We start from the raw sequence: 22072 nt of genomic DNA, 5'->3' as shown, positions 1-22072 counted from the left end.
CCCTTCAGCCTCAGCTCGGCTGGCCGGTCGCTTCTGTGACGTCGTGTTTTTACCATCAGCTCTGGCTTGGTATTCCTGGTGCCCACTCGGACTGCCAGGCTCCATGTGAGAAGCTCAGGCTGGGATGACGTGCCTCAGGGGTGGCCCCTGCTGCTGTCATTTTGTCACTAATCAGACATGTTTGGTGACCTTCCCCTCCGCATAGCCACTGGGGCTGTAGTGCTGGCGCTGCTGGGATCTGGGTGTGGGACAAGGCCCAGGACAGCGGCGGCTCTAGACACCCTTGCTTGAGGCCCAGCATCTGCACTCCCAGCCCAGCCCTCCGAGCTGGCATTTCTGCAGCACCCACAGGACACTCCTGTGCTTCTGCAGACCTGTGGGAGCTGTGTTGTGCTGGCCTTGTTGTGAGTAAATTTAGAAACCGGAGCAACTCGAGCTGACTTTACACTGTCCCCTTCACAGGTGGGGGTGCACCCACCTGCCCTGTCCTTGTGGCCCTGGGCCCACGGAGGAGAGAGAAGCGGGACCCACAGGGCGAGCCCGCTCCGTAGCTCGTGAACACCCGTCAGCCCATCCCGAGGCGGGAAGGGGAGGAGGCATGAACCTGTGCCAGGGCACTTCAGCGAGGGCGCCTTGGGCCCAGAAAGCAGTGGGAGCTGGGGGTCGTGGGGCCACTGCCAGCAGTTCCAGGCAGCCTCTGCTCCGGCTGCAGCATTCCAGGCCCTCTCCTCCTGCAGGAGTAGCGTGTTTGGTTCCTGTTTTCCTGGTGCCATGGCAATGGGGCTGGGGAGCTCCCTGGGGCCAGAGCCGGGAAGGGTCACTGTGCTGCGTTCCCGACCCGGCCTGCGCCCAGGCCTCATTTTCTTCATTCCGACACAACACAGGTCACTGTCCAGGTCAGTTTCCACTGGTCTTGGATTCATTTTTCTTTTGAAACAATTTCAGAACTACAGAAAAGCTGCAGAATCAGCCCCTCCCCTTTGTGGTCGGGAGCGAGAGGTCGGGGATGCAGTGGAGGAAAGTAGGTCAGCCCAGGCACACCGGGGAGCTGTGGGAGGGGATCAGATCCTGCAGGAAGGAGCCCTGGGCCTTGGAGGTTACACACCAGCTCCCGAAGTGAAGTCTGAAATGCTGAGCGCAGCGGCTGCCTTTCTCCAGGCAGGGCTTGCTTCTGCTTTGTTTTTCCTTAGACGTGGTGGATTTGTTGGACAAGCCAGGAAGGTCTGCATGCATTAAAAGAGAAATTGGGAGATGTGTTCTGGGGAGAATGCGGCGGAGGCTGAACCGTCTTGGAAATAGTTCAGACCGAGGAAACGGGGATGCCCTTGAGTCCCCTCTATTTTAGAGCAGACTAGAGTCAGAGACGCAGCGCCCAGTGCCCTCTCCTGCTGTCCCCACTTGCATGGCTCTGCAGGCTCATCCCGCCCCTGCCCCATTCCCTGAGCAAATGAGGCTCCTTTCCCCTCCTGCCGGGCAGGTGTCTGAGCTCCGTGTGGACCAAGCACAGGGGCACCTGTGGAGTTCACTTTTGGGGACTCCCTGAGAGGGCTGCTTTGTGGGATCCAGGGATGGAGCCTCTGGTCCACTGAGCACGTCATCGGGCCTGGCAGGGGGCAGGGAGCAGGTACATCGCTGGGCCTCACGTGACCATGCAGGATCTTGGGGATGTCCCCGTAGGGGCCTCTGCCCTGTTCGTGGCCCCCTTCATGAGCCGTTGGGTGTTCCTGCATGGCTTTGCTGTGGCCTGCCCTGACAGTCATTCGGGGCATGGGTGGGGAGGAGGCCTCTGTGTTGGGACACCTGCTTTCCGGGGCAGGTCAGGAGTGAGTGGCCAGGCCATCACTGTGGGGGGCCGCTGCTTAGAGAGCCTCCCAAGGCCGGGTCGAGGCATGCTGCAGGTGCCCCTGGTGCTGCCCAGTGCCGTGGAGCCTGAGAGGCCGGCACAGGCCAGACCAGTTGAAGTGACTGCGGTGGCTCCACCGTCAGAACCCGCCCCAGCCCATTCTCAGGTCATGGGGGTGCCACCTGGACACGTTTTCTCACTCCCATGTTCTCTTTCCTCAGGTGCAGAGGCCAAGACCGTTTTGCCCAAGAAGGAGAAAATGAAGCTGAGGCGTGAGCAGTGGTTGCAGAGTAAGTCTATGCCTGCATCTCGAGGCAGCTGCCGGCCCAAGTCCCATCCCGTGGGCCCTCCTGTTCCCACAGCCACACGGTCTGGCCTTCTACACCAGCCACACTCCCTGCAGGGTGCCCAAGGGGATCTCCCAAGACCCTTTAGAGGTGGCTGTGGGGGCCAAAGGACAGTGGAGGCACAGAGAGGGTGCCATGGAGACTTGGCAGCACGGCCGAGCCGGTCTGGCCTGTTACGGGTGGCACTGCCGCCCCATCTCTGTGCGTACCTGCAGAGCTGGGCTGCCTCCCTTTGGAGGACGGCCTTGGGAAGCTGCTGCTCTCGGCTCCTTGTTTGTAAAAATTACCTATTTTTGTTCCCCACTGTGAAATTTTTTATTATGGAAATAACCTGTGCTTGTGGAGTCTCTATGGTTCAGAAGTGCCTGCAGTGGTGTGTGAAATCCTTTCAGGCCTTGCCCGCGGTGAAAACACAGTGTCTGCGCATAGCGATGTGGGTGTGGGCAGGGCTCCTGGGGTCCCCAGACCCTTTCAGGCCCGTGGCTTCCTCTTTCCCGAGGCTCCACATAGGAGGTCGGCCTTGCCACGTGCTCACAGCCGCACATCTCCGAGGGCTGAAAGCCACGCTTCCCACTCAGGTTGTTTTGGAGTATCTCCTTATTTTTCATGATGCTGGATATTTGCCAGTGTTGTTCTGTTTCTCGTCAAAATTACCTTGTACTTTTTGGTTGTCTTTTTAGTGTGATTCTGCTGACTTTGTGAAATTAATTTGAAATATTTTCTTTTTTATGTTCTCACACGTCAGAGTATGATCTGCTTTATTTTTTCTTTGGAGGTTATGTTTTTCAGAGGTAGGATGTAGAGAACTGTCAGTTTATTTCGTGATTATTAGTTTTATGGTTTCTATCCCTTTTTGGATATTTCTCAGGGAAATGATTCATTCCTCCATGTTCTTTTTCACAGTTCCTAGCATAGCTGTGAAAGTGGATTTGGACGGGCTCCTGGACTGTGGCCATTTGGACCCTGATTTTCTAGGCCATAATTCTTTGATGAGGTGTAAATTTTATTCCACAGCTCTTGGTCCTTTTTTTTTCTTTTTTCACGACTTGAGTCAATTTTGGCCACTCATGAAATGATCGAATTTGTCTGGGGATGGTGCCTCATGCCTGTAATCCCAGCACCTTGGGAGGTTGAGGTGGAAGGATCACCTACACCCAGGAGTTTCAGACTAGCCTGGGCAACATAGCGAGACTTTGTCTCTACAAAAAATGTAAAAATTAGCCAGATTAGGTGGTGCGTGCCTCTGAGCCTCTAGTCCTAGTGACTTAGGAGGCTGAGGTGGGAGGATCGCTTGAGCCCAGGAGTTTGAGGCTGCAGGGAGCCATAATTGCACTAGTGTACTCCAGCCTGGGCGGCAGAGTGGGTCTCTGTCTCTAAGTAATATTAATAATCAAATGTAGTCAGAGCTCAATCTTTATGTGTTAGTTGCTTTCTTATTAAATATTCTGTTTTCTTTATCGTTCTTTATTTGTATCCCCCTTTCATTTCTGATTAAGAAGTTTTGTCTCTTCCATTTAATAATTAATGTTTAATGATCAGTTCTACTCTTTTGTCTTCAAAATTATTTGCTTTTATTTTGATCATTCTCCCATTCTAGCTTTTTTTGGGTTTCAGTTGCTCTGCTCATCTGTTTGTATATGTTTTGTTCAGGAGTGAAAGGCTGTAAGTTGTCTCTAAATACAGCTTTAGCTACATTTCCCAAGTTACTTTTACTTTGTATTTTATTATGAAAAATTTTATTTAGGAAAGTGGGAAGAATTTTATAGTGAATACCCTATACCCACCATACAGATTTTGCAATCTTCATTACATAACTGTTCATCTAGCAATTTCTGTCCACCTACCAACATGGGTTTTTTAAAATGCATTTCGAAGTAAATTGCAGACATCAGTACACTCTGCCCCAAATAATTCTGCTAGAATTTATGGTGCCTTTTTTTCTTTTTCTTTTGAAGATTGTATTTACATAAAATGAAATGCAGATGTTAAGTGTGCCATTCAATGATTTCTGACAAATGTTGTAGACACCTGTGCAGCTGAAATCCTGTTCAGGTTACGGACCATCGCCACCATTCCCTGGCAGTCCCGTGCCCCTCCCAGTCAGTTACCTCTTCCACCTGCCCCAGAGGTAGTAACCACTGTGTCATCCTTTCTCGTCCACAGTTGAGCTTTTCTTGCCTTAGACTTCATCTAAATGGAATCATATAGGATGCACTCTTTCTGGGTCTGGCTGCTTTTGCTCCGCGTAATGGTTTTGAAAGCCATCCAGGCTGCATGTAACAGCAGTCCATGCCTTTTGATTGCTGAGAAGTATTTCATTGTGTGAATATACCATTGGTTATTCACTTTCCTACTGATGGACACCTGGGCTTTCTTCCATTTTTAGCTACTATGAGTAAGGCTGCTCTGAACATTCTTTACAAGTCTTTTTGTGGACATGTTTTCGTTTCTCTTGGGTAAATGCTGAGGAATGGAATGCTGGGTCATAGGGTAGGTGTATGTTTAGTTTTATAAGCAGCTGCCAGACGCTTTTCTAGAGTGGTTGTACGTTCATGCTCCCACCAGAAGCCTGTGAGAGTCCTTGCCCCGCAGCTTTGCCAACACGTGGCGTGCCGTCTCCTCAGCCTCGGCCGTCTGGCGATCATGAAATGGTACCTCACGGTGGTCCTCATTTTCACTGCCACCGAAAGTGCATTTTCATGTACTTACTGCCCGTTTGTGTTTCACCGTCAGTGAAGTTCATTTTTCATGAGGCTTTTTGCCTTTTTATTATTGAGCTCTAAGAATTCTTTGTGCTAGAGTCCAGTCTTTGGTTGGATATGTGTTTTACAGATGTTTTCTCCCAGACTGTGACTGTGACTTGCCTGTTCATTTTCTTAACTTTTTTTTTTTTTAAGACAGAGTCTTGCTCTGTCGCCAGGCTGCAGTGCAGTGGTGCAATCTCAGCCCACTGCAACCTCTGCCTCCCGGGTTCAAGAGATTCTGCTGCCTCAGCCTCCTGAGTAGCTGGGACTACAGGCGCCCGCCACCACGCCTGGCCTTTTTTTTTGTATTTTTAGTAGAGATGGGGTTTCACCATGTTAGCCAGGATGGTCTCGATCTCTTGACCTCGTGATCTGCCCACCTCAGCCTCCCTAAGTGCTGGGATTACAGGCGTGAGAACTTTTTTTTTTTTAATAAACGGGGGTTTAATTTTGAGAAGTTTAATTTATATTAGTTATTGTGTGTGTATGTATGTGTATGTGTGCCCTATTTGAGAAAACTGCCTAATCCCAAGTCATGAAAATATTATTCCTCTTCTAAAAACTTTATACTTTGAACTTTCATATTTAGGGTTTTTTTTTTTTTCTATCTTGAATTGCTCGTCTGTGTGATGTTAGTGGTTAAGTTCCTTTTTTCCCCTAATGTGGATATTCAGTTGTTCCAGCACCATTTGTTATAAATACTTTTTTTCCTTATTGGATTGTTTTGGTGCCTTTTTGAAAAATCAAAAAGTCTCATAAGTGTGGATCTGTTTCTAGGCTGTCTTCTGTTCCATTGATCTATTTGTTGTACCTTAGCAAGTACCAAACTGTCTTGATTACTATAGCTTTAGCATTAGTCTGGAAGTCAGATAACACAAGTCCTTTTTGTTGGTTTGTCTGTCCTAAGGTTGCTTTGGATAGTCTAGGTCCTTGGCGTTTTCCATATAAATTATTATTAGCTTGTCTATTTCTTTAAAAACAACAAAAACCTAGTGGGGCTATGATTGGGATTTCATTGAATGTATAGATCAGTTCAGAATTACCATCTTAGCAAAGCAAATCTTCAGATTCGTGAACGTAGTGTATCTCACCGTTTAATTTTCATCATCAGTGTTACCTAGTTTTAGTGTAGAGGTCTTACATCTTGTAATAAGCTTATTGCTAAGTATTTTTATAGTTTTTTATGCTATCATAAATGCAGTTTTTTCTCAGCTCTCTGCTAGTATATTAAAAACCAACACAATTGGTTTTTTAAAATATTGATCTTGTATCCTATGAATTTACTAATGTCATGATTAGGTCTGGTAGTCATTTGGTAGATTCCTTAGGATCTTTAGAAATGCATAGTTTCTGCATGTGTGGATTTTTTCATTCAATTTGCTTTTTTCCCCCAACATCTGTTGAAATTTTTGTTGTGGGTATGCACGTGCCACCCCACCTTGTCTTTGTGAGGACAAGCTCGCAAACTTTGTCCTTGCTGCTCCTCCCTCTTGCAGGGCCCTCCCATTCCTGGAGGCCTCCCCTAGTCACTCTCTATCCCTTGCTTTGTTTTGTCTTGTCCACACACCTGCCCAGTGCCCAGGTAGTGCCTCCATGCTCCACCACACAACCTGTGCCCCAACCATGCCGCAGGCAGTGGCTCCCCACGTTCCGTGGGCGGGAGGGTGGGTAGCTGGAATCACATGCATGTCCCAGGTGACTTTCCCAACCCTCAGTTGTCCTCCTAGGTGGCATCATTTGCTTTACTATCCGATAGCCCTACTTTCTTATTGCTTGTTCTTTTTAAAAAATGTCTTTACTATTCTTATGCATTTAATTGTTTTTAAAAAATAAAATTTAGAATTAGCTGCACAGGTTTGACTAAAAATCCTGTTGAAATTTTAATTGAGGCGGCATCAGATTTTTCTGGAGTAACTGACAGAGAAGAACTGCACTCTCCCGTGGGTTCTCCTGGCTGCGTGGAAGCTGGTGTTTGTGTGGGGCTCCCTCTCCCCCAGGTGCCGCAGATGAGAGCAGTGCGCAGTGTTCCCAGGGCGTGGGTCCCGCCCGCCACTGCCTGGCTCCCTCCCTCCCCTCTCAGAATGGAGTGGGCCAGGTGGGATTGTCGATATTGTGGTCATCTTTTCCTTGCTCTGATTTATCATTGAGTGTCTAATGTTTTGCCCTGAAATGCGATACTCACTGTGGGTTTCTAGCAGCTCATCTCTGTCAAGGAGCTTCCTTCCGTTTGTGGTTTCGTTGTGATTTTTCTCATTCGTGGGCAGTGAGTTGTGCAGAATCCTCTGGACACTGGTGGTGGTGACCATAGGCTTTCTCGCCTCTTGAGTGGCCACTGTGGAGGGTCACCCTGAGGCATTTCCCGGGAGAACCATCCTTGCATGCCTGAGGCTCACCCTGCTTGGGCACAAGTATCGTTCTTTTGAAAGGCTTCTGGCTTTGACTTGCTGAGGTGCAGGCCTTTGTGTCTGTCCTCATGGGAGCCACACGCATCACATCTGCTTTGCTTTCCCTGGCCTGGGTCTGCAGCCTGTGAAGGAGCCACCTGGCCTGGCCCTCCCCTCCCTACCCCCGTTTTCCAGGGTGCCCTGGCTCTCTTTTGGATGAGGTGCTGTGCAATGTGTCTACCACAGTCTGGGCAGGATTGAGAAAGTGCTGGATTCTTACTTTATGTTTATGGTTCCCGAGGCTGTGGAGAGCTCGTGTTCACCTTCCAAGCTCTCAAGCTGCACTGGGGGCTGAGGACCCAGAGGAAGGGTGGTCTTTGTCCCAGGTTCTTGTCAGTGATTTGGAGCCAGGTGAACACTCCCTGCTACAGGGACCCAGGGCAGGGTGGCATCCCTGACTTTGGGTTGGTCAAGGTGGGCCCTTCAGTCCTTGCTCTGTGAGTCACCTGCCCTGGTTGCTGAGAGGGACAGCACCGTCCCAGACAGCGGGATTGGAGAGGAGCTGGCTGTTGGCACCTCTGGAAACCTGGGCACTCCTCCTGGGGGGCACAGGTGCTGCCATGCCTGGGCCTGTATCACGAGCTGGCAGTGTTTGAGCTGCAGGCCTGTCCCACTGGGTTGCCCTGAAGAGAGCAGGCTTTGTCCGCACTCCACAGCCTCCAGGAGCCACATGGAGCGAGCAGCATGTCCGAGCATGTGTTCTTTTAGCAATTTTGAAATAAATAAATTTTTAAATGAAATCAAATCCCAAGGCCATGCCCCTTCTCTCCAGACCCTGCCCAAATCCCTTCTCTAGTGTGGAGGCCTCAGCCCTGCCTGCCACCCCCCATGGCCCCAAGCCCTCAAGTCTGTCCTGGGGCTCCTCCCCTTCCCTCTGGGGAACCCTCTTCCTCCTGGGAACAGAGCTGAGCCTCCCAGGCTGTGACTTGCCATCTTAAGTTGAGGACCCTTTTCCTCATTTCCCCTCTGCTCGGTAGCTGTGTGCACTCCCCCATGCGTGCTCTGGCTTCGGTTGCCAGCATCCGTTTGCAGGAGAAATCCTCAGTGGCTGCAACTCCACCTCATTGTCAGCCCTGCGATTAAAAAGCACAGCTCTGTCATTAAGGGGAAAAAAAAATAACTCAAGCCTGCCCACCCCGCAGGTTCCTGGGGCGGAATGGGGGCGACAGCGGGAAGGAGAGAGGCAGTGGGGCTGGCACCCCGCCAGGTCTCTCGTGGGCCGGGGGCTCTGGGCCTGGGCTCCTCCTCCGCCTCTGGCTTGCCTCTAACGTCGTTTCTCGTTCCTTAGAAATCGAAGCCATAAAACTGGCTGAGCAGAAGCACAGGGAGGAGCGGAGGCGGAGGGCCACGGTGGTGGTGGGGGACCTGCACCCGCTCAGGGACGCCCTGCCCGAGCTGCTGGGGCTCGAGGCTAGCAGCCGGCGCCAAGCCCGCAGGTGAGTGTCTGGGAGTGGTGGCCTTGTCTGAGCTGTGGGGCTGACCCGGGTCCAAAGGTGGAGGGATATGAGCCGGACCTCTGGGCCACGGTGGCTCCTGACCCTGCAGAGGCCAGGAGCTGGGGCTTCAGCTGGTGCTCCACGCAGGTACCCTGTTCCCAGGGCGTGAGTTCGTGAGGCTGGCGGGGGCTGTGGGGGACGTTTCGGGGGCACCCAGGCCCACCCTTGTGAGGAGCCTGGTGACTGCTGATGCTGAGCTCCCTCGTGTGCCCCTCCCCTCACATTGGCTACAGCTCCTGCCAGGTCCCACTGGGGGTCCCCGCAACTCCCTGTTCTGCCACAGCCTCCGTCCTACAGAAACCCTGCTGTGCTCAGCGGAGGCCCCTGAGCACCTACCATGCTCTTCCCGTGCCTCTAACGGGGGCTCCAGTCTCCCCTCCGGAGTGGACCTTTCCCTGGCGCCTGCCTAATGCTGCACACCCTGCTCTGCCCCTTACTCCGTCCCACAGAGGGTGGCCCGTGGGGATGGCTCAGGCCTGCTGTCAGGCGTGTTGAGGGTGTGGGACCCACACGTGCAGGCCCCTGGGACACACATCCGGAGCTTGTCCTCTTAGAATGGGAGCTGCCTTGTGCATCCTCTCCAGGAGGCCCGGGGCCTGGCGTGAGTGCGGCTGCTCTCCCGAGCTGTACCTACCTGTGTGGGAGGCACATGCCACCCAGCCTCACCATGGGTCTGGATGTGGTTTGTTCTTCAGGGAAGAAGCAGGCCCCTGCCCCACCCTTGGCTGCTGGCATCACAGTGCCCCTCCCCTGCTCCCTGCTGAGAGCTGGGGTGGTGGATTCTGGACCCTTAGTGCGTGAACGGCCGAGCCAGCAGGCCTGGGCCTCAGTGAGGCCCCTCTGCCCTCCTGCCCTGGGCAAGGCCTGGTCCCCAGCATGAGCCCTCCTGACACACTGAGATGCTCCCTCCAGAACCCTGTCAACCAGTGAGCCATTTGCCAGTGGCAGGTTCCTTGTGCCCCGGCAATGTGGATGTGGCCCTGCCAGCCTGCTGTGGTGTGTGCGACCCAGGATGGCTCAACCAGGAGGGCGGCGGCTGCTTGACCCTCGCTGTCCCCTTGCAGGGGCTGCAGCCTGCTGATAAGCTGCTGCCTGTGGCGCCTCTCTCCCGGCAGCTTTTCTTTCCGGCTCTTTGTGCCTGGGTGACTTGCCCGCGAAAGGAGAGCAGCCTCCGCCCTTCCCCAGGGGCTGGGAGGCACCGCCCAGGTATGGGTGCTGAGGCTGTGGGCTCAGGCAGGAGCTGCGTAGCCACTGCCCAGCTTTCAGAGCTGGCTGGAAAGAGGCAGGGCTGCTCTGTTCTGTCTCAGCTTCCGGGCCTTCCTCATTCATTTGTGCATCTCTAATTTTGCCTTTTCTTTCTTCCTTTTTTTTTTTTTTTTTTTTTTGAGACAGAGTCTTGCTCTTTTGCCCAGGCTGGAGTGCAGTGGCTCGATCTCAGCTCACTACAAGCTCCACCTCCTGGGTTCACGCCTTTCTCCCACCTCAGCCTCCCAAGTAGCTGGGACTACAGGCGCCCACCACCACGCCCGGCTAATTTTTTGTATTTTTAGTAGAGATGGAGTTTCACCGTGTTAGCCAGGATGGTCTCGATCTCTTGACCTTATGATCTGCCTGCCTCGGCCTCCCAAAGTGCTGGGATTACAGGTGTGAGCCCCCGCACCTGGCCTTATTTTGCCTTTTTAAAAATAATTTTCTTTCTCCTACTAACTTTCCGTTTGAGAAGAAAGCAGGGGCTGTGTGCAGTGTCAAACCTGGGGTCCATCCTTTCATGGCCCAGCTGCCCAGGCCCGGGGGTGGCAGGTCACGCGCTGCAGGCCCAGGCAGCTCCAGGCCGGCATCCCACGGTGGAGCACTGGGTCCAGACTAGGAGCGGCCGCCCAAAGCAGAGATGTGACGACCGAACAGTCCTGGTTCTTGGACAAAAATGTGACCCTGGTCAAGTATCGTTTCCCTGTTTTCAGTTTTCTCATCTGAAAAATGTGCTTGGGGCTCCCAGAAGGGAGAGAGCTGTGTAAACACCCAGCCCCCAGGCCGAGGAGGATGTGCCCCTGCCTCAGGGCTGCCTGCGCCTCCGTGCGGGGCTCTGGGCCAGGGGCTCTGGGCTGGGAAGGCCCATCTGCTCTCAGCCCTGAGAGCCTCCTGTCACTGGAAGTCCCCGTCCGTCCTCGGATGCGGCTCAGGAAGCAGTGCCTCCTGACCCTGGTGGAGCTCTGGGAATGGGCCCTATTTTAGACAGGCTTTAGATTCATAGAAAAATGGCAGAGGTGGTACCGAGAGCTCCGTGGAGCTCCGGCATCCCCGCGTGCTGTTCCTCTGACATGAGTGTGGTGTGTTGGTCACATAAGGAACCAGTATCAAAAGAGAAATAGTGGAACAGCACTAAGTAAGTAAGCTGTAAGCTGTAAGTAAGTAATAGTTAACTAAAGCCCAAACCTTAGGTTTCCTTCATTCTTCCCTAACGACCCCTTTCTGCCTCAGGATCCGTCCAGGATCCCAGGTGACAGTCAGACGTCACGGCTCCTAGGCCCCTCTTGGCTGTGAGTTTCTCAGACTCCTCTTGGTTTTGGTGACCTTGACTGTTCTGAGGAAGCTGTCCCTCAGCTGGGATCTGTCTGATGTTTCTCTCATGGTACAGGAAGGGACTGAGTGTGGGGCTGAAGCCCCCAGAGGTGGAGGCCCACTGTCACTCCACTGTATTGGGCACACCCTGTCACCGTGACTGACCACTGTGAGGCTGAGCTGACCCCTGCTGGGTTGAGCCCCCCCCCCCCCATGCTGTCCCCTTTGGAAGGAAGTCGCTCTGCAGCCTTGGCTTGGGGTGGGGGTTGTGCTCCACCTCCTGGAAGACAGAGCAGTGACAAAGATTGTTTGGAATTCTGTGGGAAAGGAGCTTTGTCTGTCCTCCCCGTATATATATCGGTCATGCCTTGGTGGTGGTCTGGACAGATGGATGTGTAGTTTACACTTGAGGTTGTCATCCAGCACTACTTGATTTTGGTGCTGAACCTGTTCCAGCGTTGGCCGCTGGGAGTTCTTGCAGTTGCCTCCAGCTCCCTTTGGCCCCGTTGAGGTGGGGATCATGTTTTTAGCTCTTTTCCACTGCCCAGCACCAACAGGTGCCCCAGGTGCATCTTGGACATCTCCTGCCAGTCCTGCTGTTTCTCTAGGGAGCTCTGACCCTGGTCTTGCAGGAGGCATGAGACCCTGGGATCTGGGGCTCGGCGTGCCTGGGCGGCGGGCCCTGTCTCTGGGAACTGCACCTAGGTCCCAGCAGGCAGGTCTCTGCCCCACGGACCACCACTCATGGACTCTGCTGTGCTCTGGGCTTGAGGGGTCAGCAGGCGAGCACCAGTGGCCTGGGAGGCTGGAGGGTGGACAGCCCTTCCTTCCCAGCCTGGAGCCCTGTCTCCCGCTTCTCCCCTTCCCACATAGCGGGGAGAATGTCTGGCTTGGGCTGGCAGAGCCGTCCTTGTGGAACCCAAGCTTTGGGTCCTTGCCCCACGGCCCCTCCCAACCCTCAGTCCCCTCAATCCCCTGTCCTGGCCCCCTACCCTGAGGGCCTCATGCTCCTGAGGTGCGGGATGCAGAGCTGGAATCTCAGAGGCCAGGGCAGGGCCCGTATTTGGGGATCAATCTGCTTCCTGGCTGGGAAGCAGACATCGAGCGACACTTGACCCCGGTGACCCCCCAAGCTCTGGACCTCGGCCTCCTGTGTGCGCTTTGTGGGCGATTGTCAGGAGGGGGTGCTGGTGACGTCGCTGCTCCTGCCTGGAGGGAGTGCCGTGGGACTGGCGAGGGTCCACACTGGGCAGAGCTAGGCTCAGATCCCTCCACGGCTTCCTGCTGTTAGGCCTCTCAGAGTCGCGTCACTGCCGGTGCTGCCCTGCGGGTCACCTTGGCCCGTGACGGTGACTGCCCAGCACTCTGTTCCCAGGACCCTGAACTCGGGAAACCCCACTGGGAGGCTGTGCGTCCTGCCTGGGAGGATGGGGTGTGGGATGTGTGGGTGGGGGGTGGTCCCTGCAGTGGGGAGAAGGAGGTGCTGCGCCTGGCCCTGTGGGCACTGCAGCCACCCTGGGTGCAGCTCCTCTGCGTTGCGACCTTGGGAGGCATTGGTTCTGCCCCCACTGCTATTTCATCTCTTAAAGTGAGGGTGCAGCTCCGGGCCCAAGGTTTCCCCAACCGGGAAGGCTGCCCTGGGCCCGAGCTCAGGTCTCCTGATGCCAGCACGTGACTGCCCCCACTGAGAGCTCTGCCCTGGCACCAGGGGTGCACCTAGAGGAGGGGGCCCCACGCTGACGGCTTCTGCAAGGGCGGGGACCCAGCACAGCTCTGGGCAGTCACTGAGGGAGCTGCTGCTCAGGGGTGGACTCAGGGAGGGGCCAGAGGGGCAGAGCTTCTGCATGGGGCAAGGCTGGCCCAGGAAAGGCCGTGGGGAGATGTCATCAGCCCTGGCAGAGCTCCTGGAATGAATGGAGCTGTGGCTTTGAGCGGGCGGAGGGGACGGGAGACGCGAGGGGCTGTCATCTGCCGGTGTGAGCAGGAAGGGGTGGGGACTGAGTCCTTCCTCAAGTGAGCACAGAGCCAGGGTTAAAAGAAAGCGGTCGCTGAGGGCTATTTTGGGCAGACACAAAATGTCTGTCATTCATATTTTAAGAGATCCATGAATAAAAGATCAAGTCTCCTGGCCTGAGGACTCCTCGGCTCCACCTTCCTGCCGTCCTCTGGGTCTCGCCTCACTGTGTGGACGGCAGGTCTGGGAAGGCACCTGGTGTGGCCCTGAAGGTTTTCTCTTCCTTTCGAGGCCCAGGTCGCTGTCCCATCTGAACATTCGGCCAGGTGGGCGGCTGCCTTGGCTGGCTGACCACAGGGAGTGCAGGTGAGCTCCCAGAGATTCCCACGGTTACCTGAGGGTGAGAATTTCCCCGGGGAGCCAGAGCCTGCCTGGGGTGGACGTCAGAGATGAGAATGTCCTGGCCCGCCTGTGCCCTGAGTCAAGGCCCAGCTTGGTGGTTTGGAGACCCCAGGACTAAAGGGAATAACCAGCAGCACTCAGGAAAGCTCCTCAGTTCCTCCACCTGTCCATGGGGGACCGCAGCGCTCGCTGGTACCCCCTCCCCACAGGTGCAGGCAGGGCAGCATCTACGGGAGGTCCACGCCCCTGTCCCCAACTTCAGTCATCAGGAGGGCAGGTGCAGCTCCCCACTGTAGAATGGCATGCGCCTTCTTCCAGAGAGAGGACGTGGGGACATACAGACATGGTTGGGTGACTCAGTCTTCCTGGGAAGTGGCGTGTGCTTCGGGAGTGGGACCAGCTCTGCCTGCCAGGGTCATTTGGCCCGAAGCGTGAGGTGTCTATGCAGCCTGCCCTGGCCAGGCAGGTGGGGTGAAGATGCTGTGTGTCGTGAGACGTGTTCCTGACTGACCACTCCCTCCATGCCCCATGGAGCCAGGAGGAGCTGCAGGAGTCACCAGGTTCCATGCACAGCAGCTTGGGGCCAGCGGTCACAGGACTGTCAGGCAGTGGTACTGCTTGTCCGGGTCCAGCCTCCACGGCCACAGTGCAGCATGGAACTTGTGGTTCTGCAGCGGTTTGGTCACCTCCGGCCACCACGATGTCTGCTCCAGGAAGGGAGGAGCCAACCTCTGCCCTCGGGGAGGTGTTCAGGGGATGCTGGATGTTGACTAACGTGGCTTCTCTGTGTCCACAGCAGGGAGAGGGAGAGCAACAAGCCCCGGCCCTCAGAGCTCAGCCGGATGAGCACAGCCCAGAGACGGCAGCTTCTGTGAGTGCCCCCACCCCGTCCACCTCCCTGGGGGTTCAGCTCCTGAGTGCCCCCTCCCCACCCACCTCCGCAGGGAGTTCAGCTCGAGTGCCCCCACCCCACCCACCTCACTGCCCACCTCTCCGGGGTTCAGCTCCTGAGTGCCCACCTCCCCGGGGGTTCAACTCCTGAGTGCCCCCATCCTGCCCTCTCCAGGGGTCCTGAGTGCCTTCGGCCTGCCCTCTCAGGGGTTCAGTGGCTGAGAACCCCGCCCCCGTCCCCCCCAGTCCCCTCCACGCCGCTCCACTAGCTCCTGCCTATCCACTCCAGGGGGGCTCTGCAGTGCAGTCAGGTCCTGTGGCCCTGGGGCAAGGCCCGTCTCCCAGGAAGGCTTCCAAGGGGAGTCATGGATCTAAAATGATGGGCGGACGCAGCCCCCTCTCCGCCCCTCCCCTCCCCTGGCTGGTTGAAATCCGGATGGTCATGTTTGGTTCTGTGGCTGGGCACTGCGGCCCCCAGTTAGCAGGGCTAGGACACTGTGATTTGCAGAAATTTGTACTCAGTTGTCCTCTTGGGTACAAAAATCTGCAGACCACGCTCTCTCGCCTCTTTGTAGACTCAGCTCCAGTTTCCACTGAGGGACATTTTACGTCCTTATAAGATGGTTTTAGTTAAGCTACTGGAGTGATTTTTTTCTTTGTTTTTGAAATGACTTTGCTAAGATATTTCTCAGTAGGGAACATTCCGTGTCAGTTTCTACTGAGGCCCACTGTGCCCTTCCAGTGTAGAATCTGAAGTCTGTTTCGTGAGTACGATTGTGTTTAGCAGCTGGTGTCGAATGGTAGCTCCAAAGATTTCTTTATTGTCTTGGCTTTTCTTCAGGGGCACCAATTACGCATTTACTACATCTCTCTGATCTGTCTTCCGTCTCGTGTTCTTTAATCCATTTTTACTCTAGACACTTTGTCGTGTCTAGAGTGAAGTATAGATAGTATAGTAAACTGTCTTTTTTAGTTTTTTAAAGTGTTTTTGTTTTTATTTTTTAGAGACGGTGCCTTGCTCTGTGGCCCAGGCTGGAGCGCAGAGGTGTGATCAAGGCTCACTGAAGCCTCCGCCTCCTGGGCTGCAGTGATCCTCCTGCCTCGGCCTCCTCAGGAGCGGGGTCTTCCTGTAGATCTTTACGTTTGTCCTCTTTGGTTTCTGCTTCTCTGTTTATGAACTGAGTTCTTCCCAGGTCAGTCTTGTCTGGAGACAGTTTGGAAACAGCAGAGCTCTCTCCACGTGGCCACCCTCCTGCCTGGCCTCCCTCTCCGCCTCTCCCCAGCGTGCAGCCTGGTCCAGGGAGCCCTCCCTGCCCGGACAGGGCGACGGGTTTTCCTCTCGCAGACTCCCTATGGCCCGCACCCCTTGGTGCCCCCACGTCCTTGGGGTCGCTGCATTTCGAAGCAGCTCAGGTTAACAGGTCTCCTGGTTTCATGAGAGATTGAGTTTGGTTTCTTGTTGCTTCTGAGAGGAGAGCGGGAGGCCCCTTGTTCACTCCGTGTTCTGTGTCCGTGGTGCTTTCTGGCATGTGTGGACAGGGCTCAGATGTTTGAGTGGCTTTGGATCCTTCAATCCCAAGATCCCAGTGGGAAGCAAGAGTGGCCCCTCCCTGGGTCCTGCTCCCCTGGGGGCTCCGTGTTGGACGTGAGCCTTGGAGCTCCTGGGGCTGGTGGGCTGTGCCCCACGGCTGCTCCCATGTGTGCCAAGCCAAGGAAAGGGCTGTTCTCTCAGGTGGGAGGGCCCCGTCTAGGAGTCTCTGTTTACGGTTGTCCAGGATGGCACCTGGAGGCCTGGCCCAGCGTGGGAGTCACACAGTGCCAACGGCTCTGAGCCCGTGTCCCATACTGTGTCCAAAGTCGGGCGCAGGCCCAGGCTCCCCCTGCAACCCCTCCCCGTGCAGCTTCGCTTCCAAGCGTCACTGTCACGGCTCCTTTCCTCCCCAGCTCTGACCCAGGCCTCTGCCCGATGGACCATAGTGCTAAGAACCTGGCCTGGGCCTGCCCTGGGCTCAGCTCTTCATTTGCCCCCGGTGGGGCCTTGTTGGGTCCTGGTAGCCCCAGAGCTCACTAGTGATGTCCAGGCTGTGACTGAGGCATTTCACCGTGACTTTACGGGAAGCGTCCCAGCTGCCATGCTGGGGCCAGGGCGGCAGTGGCAGGAGGAGGTGGTGGTCAGTGACTAGCAGAGCCCCGACCGCCTCCTGCTGTGGAGATGGCCCCAGCCCCGCTATCCTCGGTGGCTCTGGTGTGTGAGCAGCCTGCCCAGGCGGTCATCCAGTGGGGTGTGAAGGAGCCTTGTTAGCTGCCCCCGGACCCATGTCACCTTTGTGTTCCACAGGGCACCTCTCTGGGATGCCGGCAGCTGCTCTGGGTTTAGAGCAGGAGCTGAGTGGCCGCCGGGCTGGGTGGCGGCTGGGGTGAGCTGGTGCTGTGCTGGGTCGTCGCCGTGGCGCCCATCTGGGGCTGCCGTGCCACCCTCTGCTGCAGGCCTGTGCCAGCTCAGGCTCTCTGGCTCTCGACTCTCCTTTATGTGCGTCTATTTTGGTCGCCCATGGAGGGAGTCGTCTCTTATGTAAGGTGTGGTCTGCAGGGCTTGTGAGTTGCCGCCCCGTTTCTCAGCCTTCACAGCAGCCGTATCAGCCCCAGACTTGCTGCCGGGGCCGGGTGGCACTTCCACGGCACACCCCACAGTGGGCACTGCCAGGGTTCTGGGACGCATGTGGCCCTGCGGGCCCGGGGCAGCCTCTCCCCTCCTGCTGGAAGTTTCCAAGGCCCTACATTCAGTCCAGTGGTGGCCCCAGGCCTCTGCCATTCATTCTGGTGTCCGACGTGCCTGGATGTTGAGGGGCTGAGCTGTGTTGGATCCTGGGGGTGCTGAGGGGCCTGGGGGTTCCTGCCTGCTGATCTGTGGTCTCCATTCTTTCAGTGAGGAAGAAAGGACCCGGTTTCGGGAGCTGCTGGCCAGTCCGGCCTACAGAGCCAGACCCCTGGTGGCCATCGGGCAGACGCTGGCCCAGCAGATGCAGCTGGAAGGTGGCGGCCAGCTCTGACCAGGGCAGTGGGCGTGCCCCAACTCCTCAGGACACATGTGTGGGCCAGGTAGAGCGCGCCAGCCCCTCGAGGACCGTGGTCTGAGCCTGGTGGACGCCCTTCCGTCTGGTCGGTTGTGGGACTCACTAAAGGGCTCTGTGAACTTCCCCTGCACCCCCAGGGCCGTTCCCATGAGCTGTTCCCTGATTCACAGGGCTGGGCCCACCCTGGGACAGCTGCCCCTGTTCTGCTCAGGACGACAAGCCACATCCCTCCGCTGGCGGCCGCAGCCCCCACGCCGAGTCAGGGCGGGCTGTGCCCAGGGTTTGTGGGGACTGTAGTTGTGGAGGCCCTAAATCCGTTCCTGAACAGGCACCGGTGCCCCCAAGATAGCCTCTTGGCTGTGCTGGGAAGGAATTGTGCCTGGGTGTGGCCCCAGCTGTGCCACCAGCCACCCTGATTTGCTTCAGCCTTGGTTCCTGCTGCAGCCCTGGTGGGATCCAGGAGCCCTGAGGCCTGCAGGGGCTGCTGTGGGGGCTGGCTTGGGGCCCTCCCCACCCGGGGGTCTGTTTCCCTTCCAGTCTCCCTTGCCACCCTCAGTGACCAGGGACACAGATGGCCCTGGCAAGGCCCCAGCCTGCTCCTCGCCCGTTGTATGCACCCCCTGGGCTGTGCCCCCTAACCCCAACCGTTGCCCCTGCCCTTCCCCGCTGCTCCAAACCCAGGCGCCCACTGCCTTGCTCTGGGGGCGGAGAGCAGAGGACCCTTCTGCAGGGAGGAGACGCGGAGTGGGCCCCGCCCTGAAGCTCTTGCTGACCCAGAAGCAGGAGAGGGCCTCCTTTGTTCCTGGAAGCCCTGGTATTTGGGGGTTTGTTGGACTGTGAATTAGTGACTGATCAGTCCTTGTTTTCAGGGTGTGGAAAGCAAGGGGGTGGTGCGTCCCCAGGCCCCTAGGCCCAGCTGGGCTCCCCCTGCGCCTGCTCCCCCCACCCCAGTGCTCTGCGGGACCTTGCTGGCCCATGTCCTGCAGCAGGGCTGGGCAGGCTGGGCGTGGTGGTGCACCCCACTCGGGGTGTCTGGGAACTACAGAGCAGGACCACTCTCAGCTCCCGGGCAGGGACCCAGCACCCTTAGCCTTCCCAGGCTGCCTGGGGTGGGGGTAGTCCCAGGGGCTCCACGGCCTTCTGGCTCCAGGGCATGTGGGTGGCCCCTGTGTGCACGGCCCCTCTTCTCGTGAGCGCCCGTGGTCCAACCTCCCCTGGCCCTGCTGCCTGCTCAGGGTTCAGAGCTCCAGCAGCCCCACCAGGCTTCCTGGTGAGTGGGTGGCTGAGACGACTTGGAGCCTGCATCCCTTCTGTTCAGTGTCCTGGCCCTTCCCTGACACAAGCAGACACGGCATCCACAGAGACAGCCTGGACACCCTCCAAAGCCCCGATGATGGGACAGACGGGCGTACAGGAGCCACAGGCAGCAGATTCCACACTCCCTCGGGTGGGGTCGGCTTGGCTGCCCAGCCCCAGCTCCTTAGAGAACGGACTTCTCGCTTCAGAGGAGCTAGTCACAAACCAGTGCTTGCAATAAAACCGTTTTTGTGGTAGAGCGAGTGTTGGGAACAACGTCTGTGGGATGCACGCAGGGCAGCGTGGTGGGGAGGCGGGCGGGGGGGCGGCTTCCACTTTCTCCAGCATCCTCATCCCGCAGTCTGGGTTTCTTGTGAAAAACCTGGCCGGGCACAGTGACATACACCTGCAGTCCCAGCACTTTGGGAGGCCAAGGCAGGTGTATCACTTGAGGCCAGTAGTTCAAGACCAGCCAACATAGTGAGACCCCATCTCGACAAAAAAAATACAAAAATTAGCCAGGTGTGGTGGTGCGTGCCTGTAGTTCTAGCTACTGGGGAGGCTGAGGTGGGAGGATTGCTTGAGCCTAGGAAGCCATGGCTATAGTGAGCCAAGATTGCGGCACGGCACTCCAGCCTGGGTGACAGAGCGATCCTGTCTCTAAAAAATAGAAATTTAAAAACCTTCTTGCTTCCTGGTTTTGAAGTTGCTCCTGTCTGGTTGTGGCTCGCAGCCCCTCTTCTAGGGATCCTTGCAGGCTCAGGGGCCTCTAACTCCTCCCTGGGCGAGCAGCCCCTGGCGGTGCCTGAGAGTTGCGTGGAGGAGGGCGCTGTGGAAGGACAGCGACGGGCAGGAGTGGCAGCAGGTGTCCCATCGGCTGAGATGGATGCAGATTGTCCCAGGAAAGTAGCCCTTGATAGTATTCGCGGGAGTGCCACCCCAGCATTCTTTGCAGGTGCAGAGAGCCCGACCCTCAACCATGGCAACAGCTGGGAAGGGGTCGTCCCGTGACAGAAGAGTGTCCAAGTGTGGGGTTCGCCGTGGCTGTCAGCTGAGTTCTCCCGGCCACCATTGGGAGGGAAGCTCGAGGCAGAGGACGGGGCATGTGCGTTCTCTGGACAGACACCTGGGGTGGAGCCGCTGCATCAGCAGGTCAGAGAGGATGACTAGGAGCTTCCGGAGAACGAACATGAATCCCCCAGTCATCGATTTAAACAAGTTCTACAGTTGACTGGGCTTTCATGCCTTTTAGACCCTGGGCCCCTCAGTGCATTTTTCAGAGTTAAAGGGTTAACACAGCAGGTCAAAGCCTTCTGGGGCCTGGAGGTGCCTGACGCTGGCCTGCATGACCCTTGGAGAAGCTCTGGGCTGGGACGGTGGACACCGGGCTCGAGGCCCACAGACCCGGCCTGGGCACATCCTGGGTGCCTCAGCCCCAGACCCAGTGTTGGCATATGGGGGACTGCGGGGCACAGTGGGAGACAGGAGGGGCAGTGGGAGGAGCACCCCCCCGCCAGTCCCGCAGGAAGGGCAGTGTCTGGTTGCAGGGGGTGTGGTGTGTTGGCCAAAAGAACAGCAAACGCCAAGTCCAGAGTGAAGGACTCCTGGCTGGGACAGCAGCAGGCCCTGGGGGGTCACCCTCCCTCAGCCCAGGGCAGGCCTGGGTCTTCCTTCTAGGCGCCCGGGATCTCCTTTGTCCCTGGCTGTCCTTAGTCCTCGGTCCCCAGCCCCGGGTAGGCCCAGGTCCTCCTTCCAGGCACCCAGGGTCTCCTTTGTCCCTGGCCCCCCTCAGTCTGCACTTAGTGTGGCCACTCCAAGGTGGGGCTGAGGAAACCACCTCGCAGCACCCACCAGGCTTCTGCAAGGCCCACACCCAGCAGCTGTTGGATCCGCCTTTCCCCAAGAAAGCCCCTGGCCCTCCTCCCCTTCCTCTCGGGCGCCTCACTGAGTAAGCAATCCCTGCTCCCAGGAGCTGTGTGTCCGTCACCAGCTGCCGCCCTGGTCCTCATGCAAGCAGGGACTGTCCCCACCGCTCCGGGCCAGGCCCCCCACACCCTGGCCAGCCTCGCTGGCTGAGCGGTTCCTTTCCTGGAGCTGCTGTGGCAAACTGGCGCACAGTGGGGGCGTCAGACAACAGCACATGGTCTGCATCCCGGAGGCCGGTGGTCTGCACTCACCGTGTCGAGAGCTGCGCTCCCTCAGGCTGCAGGGCAGGGTCCTCTTTGCCTGTGCGGCCGCTGGTGATGACTTGTGTTTCTGATTCCAGACACGTCCTCCTGGTGCCACAAATGCCAGCAGCCCTTGGCGTCCTGGCTTGTGGCCACGTCGCTCCCGTCCCTGTGTCTGTGACGTCCTATAAGGACACCGGCCACATTGGGCTAGGGCCCTCTCTACTCCAATGTGGCCTTATCTTGACTGGTTCCAAAGACTGAGGTTCTGGGGGACATGAGTTTTGGGAAATCTCCCATCAAGGGGGTGGACTAAACCCTCGGGCACCAGAGTTTTAGATGCCCCTGCTGCAGGTGGGAGGGGGCCTGCAGCTGGAGCTGAGCACCGTGGGCGTGATGGGGGCTGTAGAGGCGGTGTGGGCCTCATGGCCAGAATCTGGGGCCTGGGTGGCCGTAGGGTGGCTGCTGATGGTCACGAGTGGGCTGAGGCTGGGATGTGACGATGAGGGAAGGAAGGTGGAGGCTGTTCAGGGCCCTTGGGGGCATCCACGCCGGCTCCCCTTGCCCAGCCGGACCTCTGGCCCCTTCTCAGGGTCTGATCTCCCAGTTTAAACAGAAGCACCCGGCCCCTGCCTTTCTTTGTCCGCACCCTCCTGGCCTGACCACGATGCTCCTGGACACTTTGGGGCCCTGGTTTTCCTTCTTTCCGCGTCGGAAGGAAAGCTCCTGAGAGCAGGGTCTTTGCTCTGTGCGGTGTGGTCAGCACCAGGACTGTGCACAGATGAGTGTCACCGAACGAATGGGAGGCAGGAGACAGCGGGGCCTGGACGGGCCCTGCACGCAGAGCCTGCGTG

The 22072-nt window shown here is 56.9% G+C and overlaps 1 protein-coding gene across 4 annotated transcripts in view; it reads left to right on the top strand.

Annotated features, from left to right (window-relative positions):
* The window catches only part of FAM207A (family with sequence similarity 207 member A), a 52107-nt gene extending 32800 nt beyond the window's left edge, over window positions 1–19307 (top strand). For 2 of the 4 annotated variants that reach the window (XM_023193077.3, XM_023193049.3), the window contains exons 3-6: window positions 2065–2133; window positions 8667–8814; window positions 14586–14660; window positions 17607–19307. In XM_023193077.3, coding sequence (XP_023048845.1) covers window positions 2103–2133; window positions 8667–8814; window positions 14586–14660; window positions 17607–17730 — 378 coding nt within the window. In that variant the 5' untranslated portion in view covers window positions 2065–2102 and the 3' untranslated portion in view covers window positions 17731–19307. The remainder of the gene's footprint in view (window positions 1–2064; window positions 2134–8666; window positions 8815–14585; window positions 14661–17606) is intronic. The other 2 variants (XM_023193071.3, XM_023193060.3) reach the window with 2 other exon arrangements.
* The last annotated feature ends 2765 nt before the right edge of the window (window positions 19308–22072 follow it).

The sequence above is a fragment of the Piliocolobus tephrosceles genome, chromosome 19 (assembly GCF_002776525.5).
Source record: "Piliocolobus tephrosceles isolate RC106 chromosome 19, ASM277652v3, whole genome shotgun sequence".
In the NCBI taxonomy this organism is placed as follows: Eukaryota; Metazoa; Chordata; class Mammalia; order Primates; family Cercopithecidae; genus Piliocolobus; species Piliocolobus tephrosceles.
The sequence above is the reverse complement of the archived record's forward strand: the minus strand, read 5'-3'. Positions and strand labels throughout refer to the sequence as shown.